At 33.6% G+C, this 26,495-nt stretch overlaps 1 protein-coding gene across 1 annotated transcript; it reads right to left on the reverse strand.

Annotated features, from left to right (window-relative positions):
* Positions 1-22,316, reverse strand: LOC141602377 (protein SIEVE ELEMENT OCCLUSION B-like). Its single transcript, XM_074422676.1, has 6 exons — positions 21,834-22,316; positions 21,079-21,575; positions 20,836-20,933; positions 20,635-20,756; positions 20,086-20,556; positions 1-714 (listed from the first exon to the last, which is right to left on the reverse strand). The coding sequence occupies exons 2-6, from the start codon at positions 21,207-21,209 to the stop codon at positions 274-276; spliced, it is 1,263 nt and encodes a 420-aa protein (XP_074278777.1). The 5' UTR covers positions 21,210-21,575; positions 21,834-22,316; the 3' UTR covers positions 1-273.
* Positions 22,317-26,495: the final 4,179 nt, after the last annotated feature.

Below are 26,495 nucleotides of genomic sequence, written 5' to 3' on the forward strand. Positions count from 1 at the left end.
TTATTAATGATACGTTATAGGTATTTTCGACAATCCATATGTTAGGTCCAATTTTGTTAGAGAAATTTTGAATATACATATGAAAATGACTTGAAAAGAAAGGGTAATGTATTATTAATATGGTTCATCACATAAATTTATTTTAACATGTTTTAACAATAACATTATGAAAAAAAACATATTTTACAATTAGTTTGCATAATCTTAATTATATAATCCGATTTTATTAAGATGATCACTCATTTGTAATCATTATATCCATCCAAGGTAAAACTAGGTATGAATATAACAATGTTGTCTTCCATCTCTCCATATGTTAAGGGCATTCGAAGCAATTTGCCCCGGCCCATTGAATAAGATTGTTGACCCTTTCGCAAGTAAAGCCCAATCTTCATAGCTATGAAATCTTAACATCTCTTGAAATAATAGGTTTTCTTTAGAACTATACGTTCTTTTGGATTTTATGATGCTATCAAATCGTTTCCAAAAATACGCCATACTTGATTCAGGTAAACAATGGCTTAGTTGTTCAATCAATATCACATCCTGCACCCGGCGACCGCGACCAAGGTCTTTGTTGTGCCTATTTCCCACATAAACCATCTCTATACGCACCTGTAAATCACTTGCTACAGATTGTACTTGTCTTGTGAACCTTCGTATCCAGTCTATATCATCGCCTCCATACATTATAATGTATCTTTCATCTTCAATCTGTTTCACATGAGCTAAAATTCAATACACCAATTTCTTGAAATAGCCAACATTTATTTAGATACCCCACCTTTTTATAAAATATATGACACATTCTCGTTTTAGGAGATGGATCTTAACTTTAATTTTTTAGACATATTTCTCAAAAAAAATATACCATTAAATCAGTGGCGGACGCCTAGGTTGCACGGACACGCCTAGTTTTGAGCGTTCCCGTGTCGGACACCGACACTCGTAGGACACGCCTGAAAACGTTCTGGACACGCCTTGAACCGTGTCCTCAGTTTTTATGTTAAAAGAAAACGTGTCGGACACGGTCCAACATGGTTGGACACGGCCCGTGTCCGCTGGACACACCAAATAAGCAGCTTTGAAATAAAAATCTCACTTTATCAGTTATCACGTCATCTCACTTTTCCATTTTCCTCTTACATCTCACTTATCCTTTTTTTTCTCTTGCATTGTGACGCCTTCCCACCTGCCCTCGACTCAGTCCGGCTGCCGTGAGCCTCCCCTTCCCCGCCGTCAGCCTCTGCTTGCCACGTAGCTCGCTTTTTCATTTTTTCCTAATTTCTCAATCTATATGTTATTTATATATTAATCTCTATATATATTATACATAATAATAAGTTTCTAAATAATCAAATGAATCAAAATCAATCGTTATAATGATTATTATTGTTGTAGTTATTAAATTTGAGAGTTTTAAATTTGGAGATTGTTTATTTTTCGGAAGTTAGGGTTTGTTTGATTTAGGGATAAATTTCGGAAGCGAATAACTGAGTTGTTATTCCCACTTATTGAAAGAAGTTTAATGAATAATTACAATGGTGCAAAGGATGATCCGTGAACTCCCTTTTTTTTAGCTTTTGGTGAGCATTGTTTGTCCAACTTATTTCTGGTGCCTTTTAATGTTAATATATTTTGCGGAAAATATTCGGTTTGATGACTATGGTGAATAGTATTGTAAGACTCGAATTTGGGTTTGTAATTTGGAACCTTTGACACTTTTTATTTAATTTTGTAAGACTTGAGTGAATGCTTCTTTAAATTTGGGTTTGTAATTTGAAAATTTGTAGCTTTTAAGACATGTTGATTTTAACGTATAAGACATTAATATTGGTTGTCATTTTACGATTTTGTGGCTTTAAAATGTTTAAATGACCAAAGTTTAGATGTTGGTTATAATGTTCTTCAAATTCCCTTTAGTTTAATATGTATATTGATTTTTTTTTTGCCGTGTCCGTGTCCTGAAAATTTTGAAGTGCCGTGTCACGTGTCCGTGTCGTGTCCGTGTCCGTTTTCGTGCAACCTAGGCGGACGCAGGATTTTACTTAAGGGAGAGCACTGAAAATTTTTTTACTGAAAGAATGTTGAATGTTGGTTTTGCATTTTTTTTTCCAAAAAAAAATAATGCAAAAAGTATGCACTTGTTGAGATTTGAACCCTAGTGCTCCTATTTAGAAAGAAAATTTCAACCACCGAGCCAACCAATAATAAATTATTTCTGAAATTTTGAGAGTGGCACCCGCCCTCCTTCCCTTCCCCCCCCCCCCCTCCCTCCTTGCATCAAATTAGTTATGTAAAGGACTAAAGGGTATTATATGAGAATATTTTTCATTAAATTTACTCACATATTATGAATAATATTGAAGTGAGAAATGAGTATCACCAAATGTGAGAATGTCACTTAAATCGAGACCAAAGTTCGGTTTTTGTGATGGTACGATGAATAAGACTACCGACAAATTTTTCCTTGATCAATGGGAAGCGTTCACTGCACCATCGTTCAATGTGTCATGAACTTTATTGGAGCTTTTTTGCTTGATAGCATATTAGCATATCAATACTATATATTAAATCCAGAAACCATGGGACTTCAATGTAATTAAAGAAAGTTATACAAATTAATTATACTATATAGTTTTAAATCATTAGCACCGTGTGATGGACCCGATTAAGGAATCTCAATGCAAATCAATATCAATACTATATATTAAATCCAAAAACCAAGGGACTTCAATGTAATTAAAGAAAGTTATACAAATTAATTATACTATATAGTTTTAAATCACTAGCACCGTGTGATGGACCCGATTAAGGGATCTCAATGCAAATATTATATAGTTTGGGTTAAATTAAATTATATAAAAGCTTGGTAATTTTCCCAAACATTTGTAAGAGACTAAAATATGGTTAGTTTCCATAAAATAAAATAATTAATTAAAATAGTCAGTTTCCTTAAAATAAAATAATTAATTAAGATGGTCAATTTCAAGGAGACTAAAAGAATGAAGATGCTTGGTAATTTTCATAAATATTTATAGAAGACTAAAAGATGGTTAATTTCCTTAAAATAAAATAATTAATTAGTATAAACTTGCACACTTATGGTATTAATTAATATCATCATAAAATTATATATTAAATTTAAAATCTATGCAGTTTTATTAAACCTTATCGTTTATTTGATGTATAGAGATGTTAATTATTTAACATTCAAAAATATAATATTAGTAGGTTATAAATAATTCAAGTTAGATTCCATAATATATAATATTGCATAATTCTTTCGATTTGATTTAATGCATATATGTAATATATTTATATAAATATATAATCCTCTTAAATTGCATGTCTAAATAGTAAAAATAATTTCGTCAGTAAAGAAAAGAATTGTAGTAACATTCGATATAGTTATATGATAGTAATCACTCATTTGAATAGTAAAAGTAACAATATTATCAGCGAGATTAGTGAAAGTGGTAGAAACAACAGTGGGAGTAGTGAAATAATCAATATTAATGCGTTAATAGTGAAAGTAACAATAGTTACGGCGGGAGTAGTGAAATTATCAATATTAATGCGGCAGTAGTGGCAGTAACAATAATTACGGTGAGAGTTGTGAAAGTAACAATGATTACGGGCAAGTAGTGAAATGTTATTACTATTATTTCATTAATAAGAGTAAAATATTAATAACGGGAGTAGTGAAATTGTCTCAAAATTTATTTCATCGTAATTTTAGGATATATCATAAAAAAATATATTAATGACAAATTTATGAGTTATGCAACTTTAAGTAATTTTATTTACTGGAAAAAAAATTAATGGTAAATGGAGATAGCCCGGGAGAAGCCGGGCACCAATACTAGTCGTATTTAAAAGATGCAACCTTGCTTTGGATTGATCTGATAAAGGAGCGTTTTTATGTTGGTGATGGTTCTAAACCAGTAGGTCTCATGAGACATGATAGCGGGGTTTGTCGCACTCCCCCGATCAAACAATTTACTCAACTAATGTAGTAGGGTAGTCGAGGTCGAATCCACAGGGAGCATGGGTGATTACTAATCGTTTTAAATCTTTGTTTAGCTAAGTCGGAGATAATTGGATGAGGTTAAAAACTAAACAACTAAACTAGATAAAATAAAATGCAAATTAACAAAAGATGATAATTGAATAAGAGAGGATTAAAGTTGTAAATCAAATGTATAAAAGGCCTAGAACTCGGTTCTCCCACAACAATTCGTAATTCCACATACTAATTCCCTAGGCTAATCGTTTAGGTAAACGGGCAAGGAGGAGATGGCTCTAATTCGCCTAGAACCTCCCTTCCGGGTTCGCAAAAGGACACTAGCTACTCCAACTAACCCCCCTCCCGGGTTCGAAAGTTGGTATTCCTAACTCAAAACCCAACAACCACGAAAACATGCATTTTTCCAAGGAGGTCAAGAATTTGGTCAAGATCATTAAGTACTCATCGTATTCCGGGTCATCCCACTCCTCCTTCCGGAGGTCGATTTCAAACGCTAGTCTAGAGGCACCCTCCCTCGGTTCTCCCTTCCGGTCTCAACCTTAGTTGGTGACAAGGTCAAATTTCGGGTATCCAATTTACAACCTAACCAACTCCCGTTGGTGGACAAGGGTCACAAGTCGACACTACCCAAAAGCCAAACCTTAAACATGCAAATTCCTCTAAACTACCCTCACCAATTTCCCCAAATAATTAGCCTTTATGAGATTCAATTAGTGAAGTTACTCATGTCGGGTCAAACCGAGTCCTAGTAGAAGACTACTCACTAATCATGTTCCTAATTGCAAGAGAAACAACAAAGATGGAAACTTTAAGCATAAACATGGTGGAAGAACAAATTCTATTACTAATCATGCAACAATCCAACTTAAATTATAAGGAGAGACAATTTAATTCAAGAGACAATGAAGATTAAACTAAAGGCACAAACTTTAACTCAATAAACTCAAAGACTCAATCTTTAACATGAGAAATTCAAAGATTCAATCTTGTAAACAACAATGGTGAATAGAGAAAAGATGAACAAGAGAGAGAATAACAACAATCTAGCATAAACAATTAAGATTAAACTTGAAAGAAAAACAAATGTAAGCAAATGAAATTAGGAAGAGAAATTATACCACTTAATTGCAAAAGGTGGAAACTTGGATTGAAAGAATGAAAGGATTCTTCAATTCCCCAAATACAACCCAAAATTACTAATTGTAAAACTAATGAAAAGGAAAGAACTTGAATGAACAAAAGAAGAATTAAACTAATAATTAAAGAAAGATAACAACTTTTTATTGAATGAAAATAAGAGAGGAAATATTTAGGGTTCTACAAATATTGAGAGAGTAAGAGAGACTAATTTCTAATCTAATTTCTAAGGTAAGTAATGGGTAATGTAATGAGTAGTGTCCAAGTTCTAATCTAATGTGGTCTTTATATACCACTTTACTAATAATTCCACTACCACTAATAATAATAATAATATTAATAATAATAATAATACACTCACGCATTCCCCAAATAATTGAACAAAAAAAGTAGACAAAAAAGGACAAAACAAGGAAAAAGGACGATCATGGGTTCTTTGCCGGTCCACCGGCGGCCGGGCTTGATGCCGGCAGCGAGGCCATTGAAGAAAGAGCAGAAAAAGGATGGGTGTGCGTTATGCCGGCCTGTCGGCAGCCGGGGCACCGGCATGGAGCACAAAAGTGATGCGAGGTAGTTGATTTGGTGCGTTTTGCCGGCTAGACGGCTGCCGGTCCCTATACCGGTAGCGAGACCTTTACCAAAAGGGAGGATAAATGGGTGCGTTCTGCCGGTTGAGGATGTCGGCTGCCGGTTGACCGGCAGGGCAAAGCTTCATCAGTTTTCATTGATTTGAGTGGGCCAAAATTCTTCATTCTCGTCTTCAATTCTGTTGTTGCTTTGATTCCGAGTTCATACCCGATGATACGAGTTGATGATGATGCGGGTACGGATGGTGACTGAATATGATGATGGTTGAATTGCAGGGGAGTGAAAATGGTGATTGTTGAGGTGGGACGGTAATGGTGGTGAGTACTAGCTGCTAATTGGTTAATGGTGGTGGATTAAAATGGTGGCGAGGTGGAGCTGAATGATGAAGATGACGATGGTAATGGTGGTGATGTCTGTTAATGGAGGACGATGACGGATGACATGAGGAAGGTGAATTAATGGTGAGTGAAGGTTGGTGATGTGAGTTTGATGATGTCGTGTGGTGGAGACAGGGGACAACAATGGTGATGGGCCAAAAAATGGTGAAGGTGGTGAATGGTGAAGATGAAGGTGGTATTTGGTTATGGAAAAATGGAAATGCAGGGGAAGAAGACGATGCAGGAGACAATTAGTTGGTTCATGGAAGGTCAAAGTCAACCTTTGACTTTCCTTTTTCTTGTTTTCATTTGATCCGTTTTTGCTATCTGACCCGTCTCAATTCCGTCTTGATTTATTTTGAATCGAATATCCTCTTTATTATTTCGCCTTACCTACAAATTATTATAATAAAGTAATATTAATAATAATATTAAATAAATATCCGACTAATTAATAAATATGACTACGATGACTAATTATTATAATTAGTAAATTAAATGAGCTATTTAATCATTAAGCACGCAAAATCGAGTCGGAATAAGGTATAAATGCGGGGTAAAATACAACTAAAATGCTACTTATCAAATCTTCCCACACTTAAACCTTACTCGTCCTCGAGTAAGCTCATTTAAATTAAACTAAGACCCTTAATATAAAAGACTATCTAAGCTACTAATATCCGATGAAAGACAATTAACGGGCCTTCTCCGTCCCTTCAACTTACACCAAAACACAATGAGGTATGCATTCCGATGCAAGGCAAGTGGGGGCTTGCAGAAAATTTTGATGCAATCATTCAATTAAGCACAAGTCAACATATATGATGCATCACAAAAATCAAACCGCTTTCCTCATCTAAGCGGCCTTTTTGTTTTCAAAAACTGAACAAAGAGAGTCATTAGTGGAGGATGTCGTCTCCGGGTCTTACCAAGGTGCCGACTCCCTAATTCTAGCTCAAGTAGCCAACATTGACAACACGGGATGCCAAAGAAACAAATTCTTGGCGGGAAAGGGGAAGTACTTAGCTATACTCCCAAGAATGACACGATACACACAAGATTCGACTCCATATCAAACCATTGACCAAAAGGAGACCAAAGACCGACTCTCACGGGTTTCACTAGTCACTCGAATGAAAGAACGGGGTGATTTTTGTGAACAAAAGTAACCAAAATCACTCTCCTAACTCGACTTGCGAAGGATGCCCGCAATCTAATATGGTACTATATCCAATTTCCGCAAGAGAAATGCCAAATGATGCACATACAAGAGACAATCGGGTTGTAATGGGGCTTGGGTTCGGTGAAAAGGGGTTGGTGCAAGCACCGTTTTTAGGAAATGTGGGGCTAAAGATCGAGTAGTCGCCACATCTAACCAATTCACTAAACTCAACCAATGCAAATGAATTCTTTCACAAAATATGACAAGATTGTCATTTTCAAAAATTATTCAACTCTTCAAAACAAACTCAATTTGCAAATTACCGACCCTTTATTTGAGACAAAAATATACATTCTTTTCTTTTTGCTTTTACATTTCATTTTTCTCTTTTTCTATTTGTTTTTCTTCTTCATTTTTTTTTCTATTTGATTTTCTTTCTTCTTCATTTTTTTTTCTTTTCATTCACTTGTAACCTCCTCAACAATTGAAAAATTGGCCAACCGTCAAGCTTCACTTCACTTTTGTGATATTTCGGACCGTTCACCTCAATAAAAATCAAATTTCCTACCCAATTATACTCCTCAAAACAACTACAAAGACGAACTACTCAACTAGGTGAGATGTTTATGGAATGTAGCTATTTTATTGGCAACTGAAGTGACAAGGCTTAGGCACAAATTGGGTAAACAAAAGGGAAAGATGATCAAATGGGTGAAAAATAAGCTTATTTGGCTATTGTGAGGTTACTTTATTTGAACAAATATGTCTCAATATGCACATCTACACTTCTACGGTAAGGAATGAGCACCATACTTATGCGTTTTGACATGACATACCACGTAAGGAGAACTACTCTCATGACCTAAACGGGACCGGTTTGATGGACCGGCCATATGGAGGCTCTATCCTCACATTTTAGTAGCTATGTCGGTCTAAGGTCAAGTCTCGAGCCTAATACGGTCTCACAAGGTGGTCGCAACTTGATTGTTAAGCTAGACTTCCAGGTTTTTGCAAGCAAAAACCCTAACATGTGTCATCAAAAGGCACGAGCTATCAAGAGGGAAATGACACGGGCAAAACAAATTATCATCATTGGCGACATCGCCCTCCACTTTTAGACCATCTATGCAACTATTTACATACGAGATGCAACGTGTATGAAGTGCAATTAAACATATGAACAAACTACGTGAATGCAAGAGTGAACACATATATTCATGTCTAATCTAAATGCATACAAGTTCTAGTCCTAACAACACATCAACAACACACGCATATAAAAAACGGTTCCCAAAAGGAACACCCACATCACATATCCCGTCCTCCTCCATGCTTATATATACAAAAAGAAAAGGAAGGATAAAGGAGAAAAGATTGGAAGAATTTTACCAAATATCTTCTCCGATGCTCTCATGTGTTGCCTATTAAAATGGTTAGGACAAATGCAATATATATAATATAAACAATGCAATATTTTTGAAATTTTTGAAATTTTTTAATTTTTAGGCATTTTTGTGATTTTCTCAAATTAACAAGCAAATATATATACAAATATAAACAATATGCACACAGTGGATATTTCCCTCCCCACACTTGAAATTTACATTGTCCTCAATGGAACAAAGCATAGGGAGAGAATGGAAAATTAAAGAACATATTTTTGATTTTTAAAATCTTTCAAAATTAAATAACTTGTTTTTGTATTTTTGAAATATTCATTTTTGGAATTTTTGAATTTTTTGAAAGAAAGGTGCAATAAACTAAATAACATATTTTTGAGATTTTTCAAATTTTTCAAAATGTAAGAACATGTTTTTAATTTTTTTTTTTTTGAATATTTGAAAATAAATAACATGTTTTTGGTATTTTTAAATGATGGAATTTCCTCCCCACACTTATTTATTTACATATTTCAAATGGAAATAAATGTGTGGAGGAAATTTCGAAATAAAATACATGTTTTTGAAGAATTTTTTTAATTTTTCAAATTTTTAGTGGTTTTTGGTTAATGAATGTAATGCATGAACTATTCTATATGCTAAATTTAAAGAACAATGGCAACTACACTACATGAATGCAAAGAGAGCTAATTTAGATTAACTCCTATTCGGTTAAGTAAACTAAATGCAAATGCAAGCAAAACATAAATAAAGCAAGGGAAGAGAATACTAACAATATGGTGGTTCTTAAGGGACTCCACCAAACCTCTCATCCAAAATTGTCTTGCTTGAATCTCCACATAGCATGATCCATGTCACTCAAGGCACGGAGAAGACGGTCAAATGCTCTATCAAAACCTTCAACTCGAAACAAGGAGTGCCAAGCTATAGCAAACCGCACCCGGCCTCTTTTCCAACGCTTCCTCCCATTCTTCCTCTTGCTCCTCTCGGTATTGTTTCTAGGATCCTCTTGGTGTATAGGATCCTCAATTTCAATGTAGTGGCTAGAAGGAGAGAGAGACGGAATCTCATAGACCTCATAGAATGAGGAAACCTCCTCATGCAAATCAAGACAAGGAGAGTGGTGAAGAATAAGAGGTGAAGGAGTCAACTTCTCAACATTGAGGTTCATGATATCATCATTTTTATCCAAATTCTCTTGACTCTTCAATTGAACCGAATCACTACCAAAGATGAGAGCTTCAATTTCTTCCAAGTTAGAGTCAAAACTACAAGGGTCGTAGTTTTTCTCATGGCTCCTCAACTCTCCCAATATGGCAAGTTCGAATTCATCAACCTCCAATTCCCAACTTTTTCCTTCTTCCCCACACTTGTCATTGACAATCACTCCCTCTTCAAATATTTCGGTAGGAGGTGGTAGAAGGGAGTCTTCCTCATTGTCATAAACATCCCAAATAGGGGCACCAAGCTCTTCATAACTTCCCTCCCCACACTTATCATTTTGCAAGGAGTCTTCATAAGTGTCCCATATGGGAGGGCCAAGTTCATCTTCCTCACAACTCTTGGTATACTCCATTCCACCTCCATTAAGAGCCATCTCCAAGGCATCAACTTGAGCTTCCCAAGAATCATTTGAAGAGTCATCTAGCCAAGACCCAACATCAAGTAATGATTTTGGGGAGTTCAAATACAATTCAATTTCCTTCATAATTTGAGGTTCAAACTCACTTTCCCTCAAACCATCTTCATTAAAATCTTCTTTCATATCAACCTCCAATACATCCACTCTATAACAAGAGTCACTCATAGAGGAAAACTTCATGGACTTATTGATTTCAAACTCGAACTTCTCATGCAAAAAGCTTATACACTTAAAGGAGAGAGTTAAAAAGACAAACGGCACACCAAGGTGTGCAAAAACAACAATGACTTAGTCTAAACTAGAACAAAACAACTAATATCATGCCAATACTCCCCGGCAACGGCGCCATTTTGATAGCGGGGTTTGTCGCACTCCCCCGATCAAACAATTTACTCAACTAATGTAGTAGGGTAGTCGAGGTCGAATCCACAGGGAGCATGGGTGATTACTAATCGTTTTAAATCTTTGTTTAGCTAAGTCGGAGATAATTGGATGAGGTTAAAAACTAAACAACTAAACTAGATAAAATAAAATGCAAATTAACAAAAGATGATAATTGAATAAGAGAGGATTAAAGTTGTAAATCAAATGTATAAAAGGCCTAGAACTCGGTTCTCCCACAACAATTCGTAATTCCACATACTAATTCCCTAGGCTAATCGTTTAGGTAAACGGGCAAGGAGGAGATGGCTCTAATTCGCCTAGAACCTCCCTTCCGGGTTCGCAAAAGGACACTAGCTACTCCAACTAACCCCCCTCCCGGGTTCGAAAGTTGGTATTCCTAACTCAAAACCCAACAACCACGAAAACATGCATTTTTCCAAGGAGGTCAAGAATTTGGTCAAGATCATTAAGTACTCATCGTATTCCGGGTCATCCCACTCCTCCTTCCGGAGGTCGATTTCAAACGCTAGTCTAGAGGCACCCTCCCTCGGTTCTCCCTTAGGTCTCAACCTTAGTTGGTGACAAGGTCAAATTTCGGGTATCCAATTTACAACCTAACCAACTCCCGTTGGTGGACAAGGGTCACAAGTCGACACTACCCAAAAGCCAAACCTTAAACATGCAAATTCCTCTAAACTACCCTCACCAATTTCCCCAAATAATTAGCCTTTATGAGATTCAATTAGTGAAGTTACTCATGTCGGGTCAAACCGAGTCCTAGTAGAAGACTACTCACTAATCATGTTCCTAATTGCAAGAGAAACAACAAAGATGGAAACTTTAAGCATAAACATGGTGGAAGAACAAATTCTATTACTAATCATGCAACAATCCAACTTAAATTATAAGGAGAGACAATTTAATTCAAGAGACAATGAAGATTAAACTAAAGGCACAAACTTTAACTCAATAAACTCAAAGACTCAATCTTTAACATGAGAAATTCAAAGATTCAATCTTGTAAACAACAATGGTGAATAGAGAAAAGATGAACAAGAGAGAGAATAACAACAATCTAGCATAAACAATTAAGATTAAACTTGAAAGAAAAACAAATGTAAGCAAATGAAATTAGGAAGAGAAATTATACCACTTAATTGCAAAAGGTGGAAACTTGGATTGAAAGAATGAAAGGATTCTTCAATTCCCCAAATACAACCCAAAATTACTAATTGTAAAACTAATGAAAAGGAAAGAACTTGAATGAACAAAAGAAGAATTAAACTAATAATTAAAGAAAGATAACAACTTTTTATTGAATGAAAATAAGAGAGGAAATATTTAGGGTTCTACAAATATTGAGAGAGTAAGAGAGACTAATTTCTAATCTAATTTCTAAGGTAAGTAATGGGTAATGTAATGAGTAGTGTCCAAGTTCTAATCTAATGTGGTCTTTATATACCACTTTACTAATAATTCCACTACCACTAATAATAATAATAATATTAATAATAATAATAATACACTCACGCATTCCCCAAATAATTGAACAAAAAAAGTAGACAAAAAAGGACAAAACAAGGAAAAAGGACGATCATGGGTTCTTTGCCGGTCCACCGGCGGCCGGGCTTGATGCCGGCAGCGAGGCCATTGAAGAAAGAGCAGAAAAAGGATGGGTGTGCGTTATGCCGGCCTGTCGGCAGCCGGGGCACCGGCATGGAGCACAAAAGTGATGCGAGGTAGTTGATTTGGTGCGTTTTGCCGGCTAGACGGCTGCCGGTCCCTATACCGGTAGCGAGACCTTTACCAAAAGGGAGGATAAATGGGTGCGTTCTGCCGGTTGAGGATGTCGGCTGCCGGTTGACCGGCAGGGCAAAGCTTCATCAGTTTTCATTGATTTGAGTGGGCCAAAATTCTTCATTCTCGTCTTCAATTCTGTTGTTGCTTTGATTCCGAGTTCATACCCGATGATACGAGTTGATGATGATGCGGGTACGGATGGTGACTGAATATGATGATGGTTGAATTGCAGGGGAGTGAAAATGGTGATTGTTGAGGTGGGACGGTAATGGTGGTGAGTACTAGCTGCTAATTGGTTAATGGTGGTGGATTAAAATGGTGGCGAGGTGGAGCTGAATGATGAAGATGACGATGGTAATGGTGGTGATGTCTGTTAATGGAGGACGATGACGGATGACATGAGGAAGGTGAATTAATGGTGAGTGAAGGTTGGTGATGTGAGTTTGATGATGTCGTGTGGTGGAGACAGGGGACAACAATGGTGATGGGCCAAAAAATGGTGAAGGTGGTGAATGGTGAAGATGAAGGTGGTATTTGGTTATGGAAAAATGGAAATGCAGGGGAAGAAGACGATGCAGGAGACAATTAGTTGGTTCATGGAAGGTCAAAGTCAACCTTTGACTTTCCTTTTTCTTGTTTTCATTTGATCCGTTTTTGCTATCTGACCCGTCTCAATTCCGTCTTGATTTATTTTGAATCGAATATCCTCTTTATTATTTCGCCTTACCTACAAATTATTATAATAAAGTAATATTAATAATAATATTAAATAAATATCCGACTAATTAATAAATATGACTACGATGACTAATTATTATAATTAGTAAATTAAATGAGCTATTTAATCATTAAGCACGCAAAATCGAGTCGGAATAAGGTATAAATGCGGGGTAAAATACAACTAAAATGCTACTTATCAGGTCTCATGAGACAATCTTCCCATTAATTTAGCGGGAGACATAATATGGAAAAAAGAAATTCAGTGGGTCCCTTACCCAATCATGTGAGAGGTGTAGTTGGTTGGTGTGAGTGGTAAGGGCTCTCATCTCTTAAACAAGTGGTCAGGGGTTCGATTCCTGACTCTTGCGAATAAAAAAAGTCAAACTTGGGAGGGGTCAACCCATTAAATTGCCTTTAGTATCCCGAAGGAGCAGTGAGGATCCTCTGTCCCACTTTTGTGTCCCATTTCGTGTCCCACTCCATACACATTTTGACACATCAACACACCACCATATTTATTGTGTATTTTTTATTTGTATCAAATGATGTGTCAAGATGTGTATGGAGTGGGACACGAAATGGGACACAAAAGTGGGACAGAGGATCCTCACTGCCGAAGGAGATTGCCCCAGCTGTCGGTAGGGAATACTCCTGGTCAACACCAAAAAATAACGCTATTGAAAGACCGTCTCTTTGGGGTTTTTGTGGGTTCTAAAATACATTCTCTCAAAGCTAAAGTCGTTAGTTATTGCAAGCAAACGGAAGTTATGTATGTTATCGCTTATTATGGAAAATTGAAGGGTATCTGGGACGTCGTTGTCCTATAACTTTTTTTCATTTAGTTGTTAGTCTTGTTTTTTAATCGTTACTAGTTTTATACCTGTGCAATAAAATTGTACGGGGTTATATATTCAATAATTTAATCAAATGTATAAATATTAAAAATAAAATTCCAAATAATTATAACTTAAAATACTAATATAATTACAGTTATCGAAAAATTTCTTTGAAAACTATTCCCTCCATTGGCTCCATATATAGCTATGTAGGAATAATTAATTAAACTTTAATATATACACTTGACACTTTATAGTTATACGTTAATCTATAAAATATAATTAAAAGGCTATCCTAAAATGACAAATAAACGCCACCTTGACAAAGCCACATAGGATCCAAAAAGCCACCTAGATTAAAATTTAATGTGACATGACATATTTAAATGTGATGTTGCATATTTTTAATGTGACATGGCGAATTAATGTGACATGGATTATAGATTTATTATTACATGACATTAATTTAAATCATTTATCTATAAATTAACTTAATTCACGTATATCTATAATATGAAAGGATATTATCATTATTCTTAAATTAATTTTGTATATTAAATATACTGTCTTCCAAAATTTATATAACCCTTACAAATTTACATCAAATTTCATAATTTATAATTAATATTGACATTTTAATTGAATTTTTTGTAATAAAACATTTAATAAATTTCATAATTTGTAATTAAAATTGAAATTTTAATTGAAATTTTTGTAATAAAACATGTTAAGGAAATAATTAAACCTCTTCATATTACTAAACACTCACCATTATTTATATTTTCCTATTTAATTCATTGTTTTTAAAAATTTTGTAATAAAATCTGTTAATAAATTAATTAAACCTCTTCATATTACTGAACACCCACCATTATTAACATTTTCCTATTTAATTTTTTTAATTAAAAATGGTAATAAATTGATTAAAACTCTTCATAATACTTAATACACACCAAATTAATTAAAAAAATTTCCTATTTAATTATTTTTTGTAATATAATACGTTAATAATTTTATTAAAACTCCTTATATTACTCAACACCCATAATTTTCTTTAACATTTTGTCCTATTAAATTCATCTCTTGGGGTCCTCGGCAATTAATTATCTAATTTAATAATACCACAAAATAAATTAAAATTTAAATTAAAATATGGAAATTTATGGTTGTGTAATGACTATAAAACCTACAATACCTATAATAGTTTTTATTCACTTTATTTATTTAAAATATGCCCATTTGTAATGAGTTTCTAAGTTGTGGATTGTATTTTATGGTTTAATTTATTTTTTTTCATTATATTGATTATATTGAATATTATTGTCGAGTATTGTTGTTGTTGTTGTTGTTGTTGTTGTTGTTGTTGTTGTTGTTGTTGTTGTTGTTGTTGTGTCCAATAAAGTATAATTTAATTGGTTATGTTGTTGGTTTTATTAATCGTTTGCTTTATATTTGAATTCAGGTTTTCCAGTTGGTTTAATTTAAGTGACTTACGTGTGACAATGTTTTGATTCATTTGTCAAGTTTTAACCAGGTTGATGTTTTATCTTTTGGTCAATGTGTTTTTTATATATCTTTAAAGCACCATGAAACGTATGTGAATGCAGATAAGACAAACCATCACGTGGGTAATCTGAAGTGGGAAGAAATACAAAAGGCACGAAACTGAGGAAAAATTAAAGGTAGAAAAATATAAGGTAGAAACTGATAAGTAATGGATGATTGTTGATCTCAAAATAGAAGTCTTATAATATTTCTTTTAATTTTTTATTAAACGTATATTGTGGTGTAATTTTACTATTATACTTTCCTGATCAACCTATTTGAATTTGTAATTTTGTATTCACGAATATAATCATCTCAAACATATATTTTTCTTTTTCATTTTATATGAACTATTATCAAGGCATGTAATAAAAGGAAGCGAAAGTGAACTTTCGGGTAAATATTAAATAGTATAATTTCTAAATTCTATTTCGTGTCGTGTGTTTTTAACTTTATGTGTTTTTTTGTCAAAATAGTAATAATACATAAAACTTACTTTCATAATATCCAAAAAAAAAAAACTACTCTCATATAGTTAATGATAAATAAATAAGTACAAATAATTGAATGAAAAATCTTTAAAATTTCACAATTTACTTTTTGAACCATCATGACAATAATTAATCATTTTAATTATATGTCATTTCTTCTTCCAATTTAAGTTTTCTCCAACTCCCACCTTTTGATTGTTTTTCTATAAAAATTTACTTTACTTTTTCAAGTGGTTTACGCTTTTTTAACCACTATAATATGATCGTTGATCTAAAAATGTAGATCTTATAAAATTTCATTAAATTTGTTATTAAGCGTATATTGTTGTGTAATTTTACTATTATGCTTTCCCGATCAACCTATTTGAATTTGTATTTTTGTATTCATGAGTATAATCATCTCTAACATATATTTTTCTTTTTCATTTCATATGAACTATTATCAAGGTATGTACTAAAAGGAAGCGTACTAAACGGAAACGAAAGTGAACCTTCAGACAAATATTAAATGGTATGGTTTCTAAATTCTAATCCGTATATTTTTAAGTTTATGTGTTTTTTTTTTCAAAACCGGAATAGATTATTTTATAGTCTTTAATACAATTTTTATTTTTATATAGGATCGTGGACATAAGTATAACAAGAGATGGATCAAATTCTTGAAATAGTAATAAGGAACTTAAAAACTTTTATGAACCTTTTGGAATTCGGATTTAAGGAATATAGTTTTTTAGACTATTGAGCAATTGAAATGAAAATTTAATTTGTAATACATGGAGTAGATACCGACCATACCATTGAATGAAATCTAATATTTTTCTAACGATATAATAAATGTTTTTCGGATATAAATAATATTTGAAGCATGCACGTGGTGATAAGACTTCAAAGATATTTCTATAGGAGGGTTGATAAAGAGGTCTGGAAATAATTTGGAGATGATTATACTGAGGTATTGAGTTTACAACCTTATATACGGATGATTTCAACTTTTAATATTTAAAAAACTCACTTTATTATATTGCGGAGTAAAACACACGTATATATAATGAGTCGTCTTTGTCATTGCTCCGTTGTCAAGTTTCTCAAAATTAGTAGCTACCACATTGTCACTTGCAGAATTCGATTTAAAAAAAAACCCCAAAGTTGTTAAAGAAATAAGGTATCAACTAACTAATTTCTATGTATTTCAAGACTGTATATTTTTAAATGGATCAACAACTTATTGTTCGAACAAATATTAACAATACGATAAAAATATCAAAACTAAAACAGATAAACCCGTGGATTTCACGGGTCACAAACCTAGTTTTTTTATAATACATTAAAAAAACATAATACTGTATACTGTAAGGTATTTATTTTAAAAAAGTAGGAAATAGAGTAGAGTAATTAATTAAAGAAATTAGGAGAGATAGTAATTAAATATGTATGAAGAACATGGGGGCCTACAAAAAAAAATAAGTCTTGACAATTATTGGCCAATAAGAATGCAAGAAATAACTTAGCTTTTAGATGTTTTAATAACTGCTGCGTAAAAAAAGTAACAAATCGTATGCTTGATGTGATAAATTGATAAATGCAAGATGAGTTACGTTCAACTCCGATCCTCCAATCTCCTATCTATAAAAGCTAAAACATTTAGGGGATTGTGATTGACTGGTGAATTTTGGAAAAGAATTTGATTTTTTGTTAATGTAAGAGCCCCATGATCATCAAGCTAATTAATTACCCTCTCCTCCTTCCTCTATTTCTTCTATTAATTCATTAATTCTTTCTTTCTCAATTCAGTAAACAACTCAAAATCATTAATTACTTTCAAAAATCATTAGGTTTAATTAACTTTTATTTTAAAAAAACGAACAAGTAATCGTCATACAGAGAGTATTATTGATTGTATAATTTTCTCAGATCAGGGACGAAGCTAGAGTCGAATTCTAACCTGGGCCGAAATAATATCATGTTCATCATTCGGGCATCTTAAACCATTGTTCATATAACTAATTTCTCAACATTTCGTCAAACATCATTTGAAATGAACATTGAATATCGACATTACTTTAAAAAAATCATTATACGCAAAACCAATTTTAAATAAAGATATGACTAAATGCGAAATTACCTTCAAGTAGTGGCTTCAACACTAATTGTGCAAATTTGGAGTGATAGTTGTGCTTTAATCTCTTAAAATTCTAGTCTCCAACAAATTAAATTGAGACATGCATTCTTCTCTCCTCTTTTTCCTATCAAATATTCTAATCTTTTTAATTTGAGACTATTTCGTTCTTTGTAATCGTATTTATTTTCTTATTTCACAGGAATAATCCATCTTATTGCTGTCTAACCTATATTAATCCATCCTTCACAATATCTTACAATAATCCAACTTATTACACAACCTTAACTTCCCACTATGCACTCAGGTGAAGGGCTACCTGTTAAACAGGTACACCCATATACTAATTACACCAAAAAAGTCATTATCATCTTATTCATCCCTTATCTTTCTCTGTCACACCTCCTTCATCACCAATCACCGGTCCACCACTCCAGTACCTCAAGGCCTCAATCCGGCCAACCACCTTCACCCTTCATCAACCATTTACTCCACCAACACAAACGAAAACTCAAAAATCAATCCAGAAATCAATGGCGTCAATTTTCAGTCACAAGCCATTGTCACTATCATTACTCAAAATTCAAGCTCATTCCCAAAAATGGTGTTAACCTCCAGTATCATCATCATCATCATCGTCACTAATATATCATATCTCTTACTCCTTCCTAATATAAACTCATCTGTTTCGCTTCATCATCTTCAATTGAAAACCCCAGAAAATTAATATTATATTCAAAGCCTGGTTGTTGTTTATGCGATGGTCTCAAAGAAAAGCTCAATCCCGCGTTTGATTCTTCTATTTCTCTGAATAATGTTGAATTTCAGATTATTCTTGAGTACTTTTTCTGGGGTGTTTTGTTAATTGTATTTGAATTTGAATTTAGGGATTTTAGGGTTGTTTTGGGGGTGATTGATTTGAGTTTGATGAAATTAGGTTAGGGATGAGATTTTTGTTCTAGCTAATTTGTGTGATGATGTTGTTGGTGGTGGCGTGTGTGACAGCAGCAGGTTGGTGGTGGTGGTTTTTTAGTGTTTGATTGTTAGTGATGGAGAAGTGAAGGGGTGAATAGGATAAGTAAATGTTGATCTAAAGAAGAACAAAGGTTTGAAGAAAGAAAAAAAATGGTGAATTTGGCAGTAATGGAGGGAGAAAGAGGAACCAAATGAAGGAGAAGAAGAAGAAAGACAGCCACATATGGGGTTTAAAAAAAGTAACCGGAATTAGTAGGTCAATTAAGTCGGTAAGTGCAAGCTAGGAAAGTCGTGTGATAGTTGGTATTATTGTGAGTTAATATGAAGGATGAATTAATATAAGTTGGACAACAATAGAATGGATTATTACTGTGAAATAATCCGTTTTAAAATTCACTATAGTTTTTAAAATATTAAATTTATTTTCAGAAAGTTCATATAAGGGATGGAATATATATACGGAGAATAATAAATAGTGAGAAAGATTTATTTGTTTAAATATTTATGGCCCTACTTCCTTTTATATTCAATGAATAAGTTTAGAGAAGATCAATAGTGTAAAGGTAATACATCCTAATTATGCGCAATTTTTTTCTGAAACTCCGCCCGGGCCCTGGCCCAGTGGGCTTCGTCACTGCCTCAGATATTAAGTTTTACAAAAGTTGGAGAAAAAGTATTGTATTAGCAGAATAATATCAGATCTGAATTTTTTTTTATAATTGTGTATAACATTTTGTATATCAGAAATTTTAAGCAAACCCGTGCATTTTTTGCACAAGTATAAAACTAGTTGGAGTTTAAAGTTCAATTATACGCATGTTGAAGATCAGACAGGTAATATGTATTAAGATTGAAAGCTAATATGAAATGAGTGGAACTTACCCATTTTTGGATGATTGGATCAATAATGTCATTTACAAGAAGCTTTAGGTTCCATGTTTCCTTCTTCCACAATTGTCGCTCCATATCACGTGTAAGGTTATCAACGGAAAGGTTTTGCCAAATTCGCACCATATCGAGTGCACCATGTCTCAGTAATCTTCCCCATGGACTTAAAAGAACAAGCATAGGCGTACCTCTGAAACCCCATTCAAGTTCGAAGAAGTAACTTGCATGGTCTGTCACCCTTGAAGGTTGGACTGAGTACCATGACATGGAATTTTGCAAGGTCTCTATCTCATTCTTGACACGGTCTAACCCAGCAATCAAGCGGTTTATAACAGGTATCCATACAATTTCATCTTTTTCAGTGTCAACGGTGGCACGCTTAATACTTTCTATATCTTCAGAAGGAATGTCTATCCCAGAGATGAGTAACAACACACGTTTCCCCGTCAAGACGTCAAGATGATCCTGTCAGACCCATTACACGTGACATTGAGGTTTTGAGCTATAAAGAACAAAGGGTGGCCAAATTAATTTAAGCCATACCTTACTCTTGGTCTCACCATGGTATAATGGGGGCATGTCTTCATCTTTATCTGTGACTAGAACTCTCATGATTCCAACAACGTCGTCCTGATATTTTATTCTAGTAATAGTTTTAAGTGCCCCTGCATTGGTTCACATTGAAGATTTTAAATCATATTTCAAATTATGGGTTTAGAATTAGACAGATGTACATTTACTTACTTTCACGTTCGTCTCTCTTGGATATTATGTACATTAGTTCCCCGTTGAGTGATATGAGCTTTTCAACTTCTGCTGGGGTTCGAATCCCTGTTAAATATCTGTTCCATCATAATACATGATGACTTACATCATTCAAAGCGTTAAAGTCCATTTGCAACGTATTTAATTTACAACGACACTTAGTGAGTTACTCGTATTTCAAAATATGACAAGACACTATTAGAATTAAATATATAGGCTTACTGGTCAAGTCCCCTGCTAGACAATACAATAATTTGGGTTGCAGCGACAATCGTACATCTCACTATCCAGTAGCCATTTATTGCTCGTCGATCATCGGGCATATCAACATGGCCAAAACGTGAGATCATCATAATATCAAAATAGTATCACAATGACTTAACCAGGATTTTGATGAATTCATTATTGGCTTCGATCTGTTTTCTGTAAGCTTCTTTGTTCGCAGATATCAGTTCCCTCTGATCGCCTGTCGTGGGTTCGTTAAACTTAACAACATTGTCAGCGTAAATCCTAACAAGGAGCCAGAAGCCGCAAAAGGTAAGTGCAAATGCCGCAAATGCGCGAGTCACTTTTTCTTCCCAACCATAGTTTGATAAGTACTTGAGCACTTTGAGTGTGATACTGTGTGTATCATTGTCATTCAAAATCTCACTTGTCATCTGCATTCATTATTTCTCTTTGTCAGAAATAAGTATATATGCTAATCAGTTAATTCAATACTGATACATTAGTATATATGCTAATCAGTTAATCATCCGCCGGTAATGACTACCTCAGAGAATAGCCTTCCAAGTTTATCTAGACCTTTATTCTGCCTTGCAAGCTGCTGAAGGTCATGTATTACTATAAGGCGGCCCTGCAATAAAGCATCCTATATAAATGATAAATCACCAAGTTTGCATAAACAATAAACATCAGTTGATTTACTTTACTTTATTTTGTAAGTATTGACTGGGACGGAGGGAGTAATAAATTACCAACATATATACCTTTGAACCTTGTTTAATGGTTCCAGTAGCAGGTTTAATAAACTCCTCAGCAACATTCAACCACACCCCCCTGGGATAACCAACATATTTTTCAGGCTTATGTAACTCTTCAAGTATCGGCAAAAGGTAAGAATCCGATCCGAGTACATGGGAGCTTCTTCTCCACTTTGTTCTCCACTGTTTTCCATGCCTGCGTAGTCCTTTTCCTATAACGTCAACACTTTGAAAACTCAAATTCCCAAATTAAGCCAACACAGGATATAATGTATTAACAAAATAAACGAAGAGTTGAGTACAAATCAAGGCAATAACTAACTAGCATTGTTAATTTGTTATCCCAACTAACGATCCTACGTAAATAACCACTATTTTCGGAATAATCATATATAGTTTTTTAACTTACGTGTGCCATCGATCCAAAAGGGTTAAATTAAAGAAAATTTTTGTTTTATGAATGTTATGGTTAAGTACAAAAATAAATGATTGAAAGTGAAACCCACATATTTAAATGTATACAAAGGCTCGTTTTTAATTTCATTCTTAAGATAAGAATAAAAAAATCAATACTTTGCTTTCATATAAAGCAACAAATTGGTAACTACAACCAAGATGATAGATAATTGGAAGGATTCTTACTCCATTTTGTGAAAAAACCAAACAAATTAAAGCATGTCATCTCATCTTATCTCATCTCATATGGAGTAGCTAGTTAATTAGGATTTTCGTATATACTCATATAAAGCAACAAATTAAAGCGCATATAATATCATTCTTTTCTAAAATGTTGGTTAACTACATTCTCAGGTCCAAACATATTTGGGCATACGAATTCGCAATAAGGAAAATCTGAAAATGCACAAATGATTTGTAATGTTTTACAATAAATGCTTTGGAAAGTCTTGAGAAATAAATGATGCTAAGGCTTGCTATTTATAGTAGAAGAAGTGGTCTTGAGGTGAATACTTTAAGATTAATTAATCACACAATAAAATAACTAGCCTTATTTGATTGTAAGTATTAGGTGTTGCATGTGAGTGCAACAACCAGGTTGCTTTGCTTCTTATTTCAGTTTTAAGACTTCAACACATTTGACAAATGACAACTTATCACAAATGGAAGAGTGTTTTATTACTTGGCTAAATCAACTTTCCATTTATGTCAAAAGTAGAGGCACAACTTTAGAGGAGTCAACATGTGATTTTTCAGATTTGTTTTTAAGCTGGGATAATTCAAATGTAAAATCTTTGAAAATATGAAATTTGTGAAGATTTTGACACTTAAACATTTCATATAAAACCTTTCTCCTTACGGTAGTATCAGAAACTACAGTACAACGTACTGTTGCATGGTTTTGTCATAACTAGACTTGATTGAGAATGTTACACTTACAATTTTCGACTAAGGCTAGGATAATATCATTGTCTTGACTTCTTGATTGCTTTATCTTGATCATCTTGAGCCATCATTGAGAGTCCATTTGATTGCTTCAATAACTAAGCATTTTCAACTAAAAGCAAACAATCAAATAACAAAGGGACTTGACATCATCAACTAAATGTGTTCTAACAAAATGTTTAAGCTAGTAATGTATTTCAATGGTTTAGCTTAATTTTTTACTAACTTGATTAGACCCACATTTTTAACATTACATTCTCTAAGCCAAATCATTAGACTTGCTCTAAGAGCTCATAAAATTTTGTCTGGAATACTATAAATAAAGTGAGGGTAATTATAGAACACGAAAACACTCCACTTTTTTTTGTACGACTATGGGAGTAATTTCATGGAACAAAGTAGTGGCGGATAATTATTGTTATGCTAGCAGGGGCCTGTTCCCTGCTAGCACTGGATGTTTACCACTTGGTCAAGATGTTTCATAGGAACGCATGTAGATAGAAAACTTTTCCAATGTTGTGTATATATTTTGTCCCATGTATTGTCTCTATACAACACTCCTCTGTATTTTAACTTAGTCTTTTTAGGTGCATTAAGTCTTGCTTATAATGGTTATAAGCTTGTGACGTCTCATAAGCTCTCTCCTATTTTTTTCCCTTGCTCTTTCAGTTGTATTTTTTGAGAGATTAGATACTTATGACGAAAAATCTCCGTCATAAATGAGAATTTGTGTTTTAGGTGTGGTACAAATGCATTGTGCTTCGTGTAAGGATCTTGGTAAAGATCATATCATCATAGTGGATCTACCTTCGAACATACTCCCTCCAATTTTTTTTTTTTATCTTCCCCTTCCTCTAATATATGAGAAGAGTATTTTATTAAAAAGGGAAGATAAAAAAAACTTAGAGAGAGTATATATGTATAACTGTATAAGTAACTTACGTATTAAGTAGACAATATTAAATCATGTGGGCTTATTTTTCTTGGTGTAGGGTTATTTCGCACGGGTAAATTTTGTACTATGAAAGATTTGTAGATGTGTCAACACAAATTCATATTTGTGACGTGTTACAAGCTTTTAACGTCTCAAATTGATTAAAATGATGTTAGTAAGGGAAGGCGATTGTGAGCAGGGATGAAGCTCAGACCAAATTTCACCTTACCTGGGCCGTAATTTTTGTTACGTCCACAATAAAACCGCCTTTATATGAAGGCTTTACATAATAAAATATTAAGACGTTATGGTACGATTATAAGCATAAAGAGGTGCAGTTTCATTAATCTCCGTAGGCATATTTGTTGGTGTATTTGTTGATAGTCAACATGTCCCATATGTCAAAGTTTCACCATTTTTCCTCTTGAAAACTCATTTATTATACGAGTTTTACCCATTATAACTATTAAAAAATATAGTCCGTATAACACTAAAGTTATAATGGCACATTTTATTTAATGAAAGAAAAAACCAAAACTAATTAAAAGGTCAAAATTAAATTCACTTGAGTCCCGAGAAAATATCTACTCCTAAACAAACATTTGTCGAATTTTTTAACTCATCTTCATCATCTATGTAACAAACACAAAATCAATATTTTTAACTCTACTTCTCCATGCATGTTTTATTATTCCATAAAATCGGATTATTAATAAAAAAAATCTCCAATATAATCTTAAATCAACACTATTTTGGGAATTAACTTTTAGTTAAACAACTAAATTAGAATAAATTTATTTTTCATCAAAAAAAAATAATCTGGATTAGCTCATGACTATATTATTAATGATATGTTATAGATATTTTCGACAAACCCATACGTTAGTTCCAATTTTGTTGGAGAAATTTTGAATACACGTATGAAAATGACTTGAAAAGAAAGGGTGATGTATTATTAATATGATTCATCACATAAATTTATTTTAAAATAACATATTTTACAATTAGTTTACATAATCTTAATTATATAATCCGATTTTATTACGCTAATCACTCATTTGTAATCATTATATCCATCCAAGGTAAAACTACATACGAATGTAACAATGTTGTCTTCCATCTCTCCATAAGTTAAGGGCATTCAAAGCAATTTGCCCCGGACCGTTGAATAAGATTGTTGACCCTCTCGCAAGTAAAGCCCAATCTTCATAGCTATGAAATTTTAACATCTCTTTTAATGGATTTTCTTTATTAGTAAACTTTCTTTTGGATATTAATAATAACACGCTATCAAATCGTGTCCAAAAATATGCCATACTTGATTCAGGTAAACAATGGCTCAGTTGTTCAATCAATATTACATCCTGCACCCGGCGATTGAGGTCTTTGTTGTGCCTGTTTCCCACATAAATCATTTCTATACGGGCTTGCAAATCACTTGCTACAGATTGTGCTTGTCTTGTGAACCTTCGTATCCAGTCTATGTCATTGCCACCATACAGTATAATGTACCTTTCATCTTGAATCTGATTCACATGAGCTAAAATTCTTCTTGAAATAGCCAACATTTATTTAAATACTTCCACCTTTTTATAAAATATATGACACGTTCTCGTTTTAGGAGATGAATCTTAACTTTAACTTTTAGCAATATTTCTCAAAAAAATTATATCATCAAATCAGTAGCAGACGCATGATTTTACTTAAGGAAGGGCACTGCAAATTTTTTTTTACTGAAAGACTGTTGAATGTTGGTTTTGCATTTGGTGGGATTTGAACCCTGGTGCTCTTATTTAAAAAGTGAAGCTCAACTATTGAATCAATTGATCATTAATGTTACTAATACGAAATGAGTGGAACTTACCCATTGTTGCATGATTGGATCAATAATAATGTCATTTACAAGAAGCTTTAGGTTCCATGTTTCCTTCTTCGACATTTGTCCCTCCATATCATATGTAAGCTTATCAACGGAGAGGTTTTGCCAAATCCGCACCATATGGATTGCATCATCTTTGAGTACTTTTCCCGAGGGACTTAAAAGAACAAGGATAGGTGTACCTTTGAAACCCCATTTATATTCGAAGAAGTAAATTGCATCGTTTGTCACCATTGAAGGTTGGACTGAGTACCATGACATGGAATTTTGCAAGGTCTCTAGCTCATTCTTGACGCGGTCTAACCCTGCAATTGAGCGGTTTATAACGGGTATCCATACAATTTCATCTTTTGCAGTGTCAACAGTGACACACTTAACACTTTCTATATCTTCAGAAGGAATGTCTATCCCAGAGATGAGTAACAACACACGTTTCTCCCTC

This window comes from Silene latifolia, chromosome 9 (genome assembly GCF_048544455.1).
Source record: "Silene latifolia isolate original U9 population chromosome 9, ASM4854445v1, whole genome shotgun sequence".
In the NCBI taxonomy this organism is placed as follows: Eukaryota; Viridiplantae; Streptophyta; class Magnoliopsida; order Caryophyllales; family Caryophyllaceae; genus Silene; species Silene latifolia.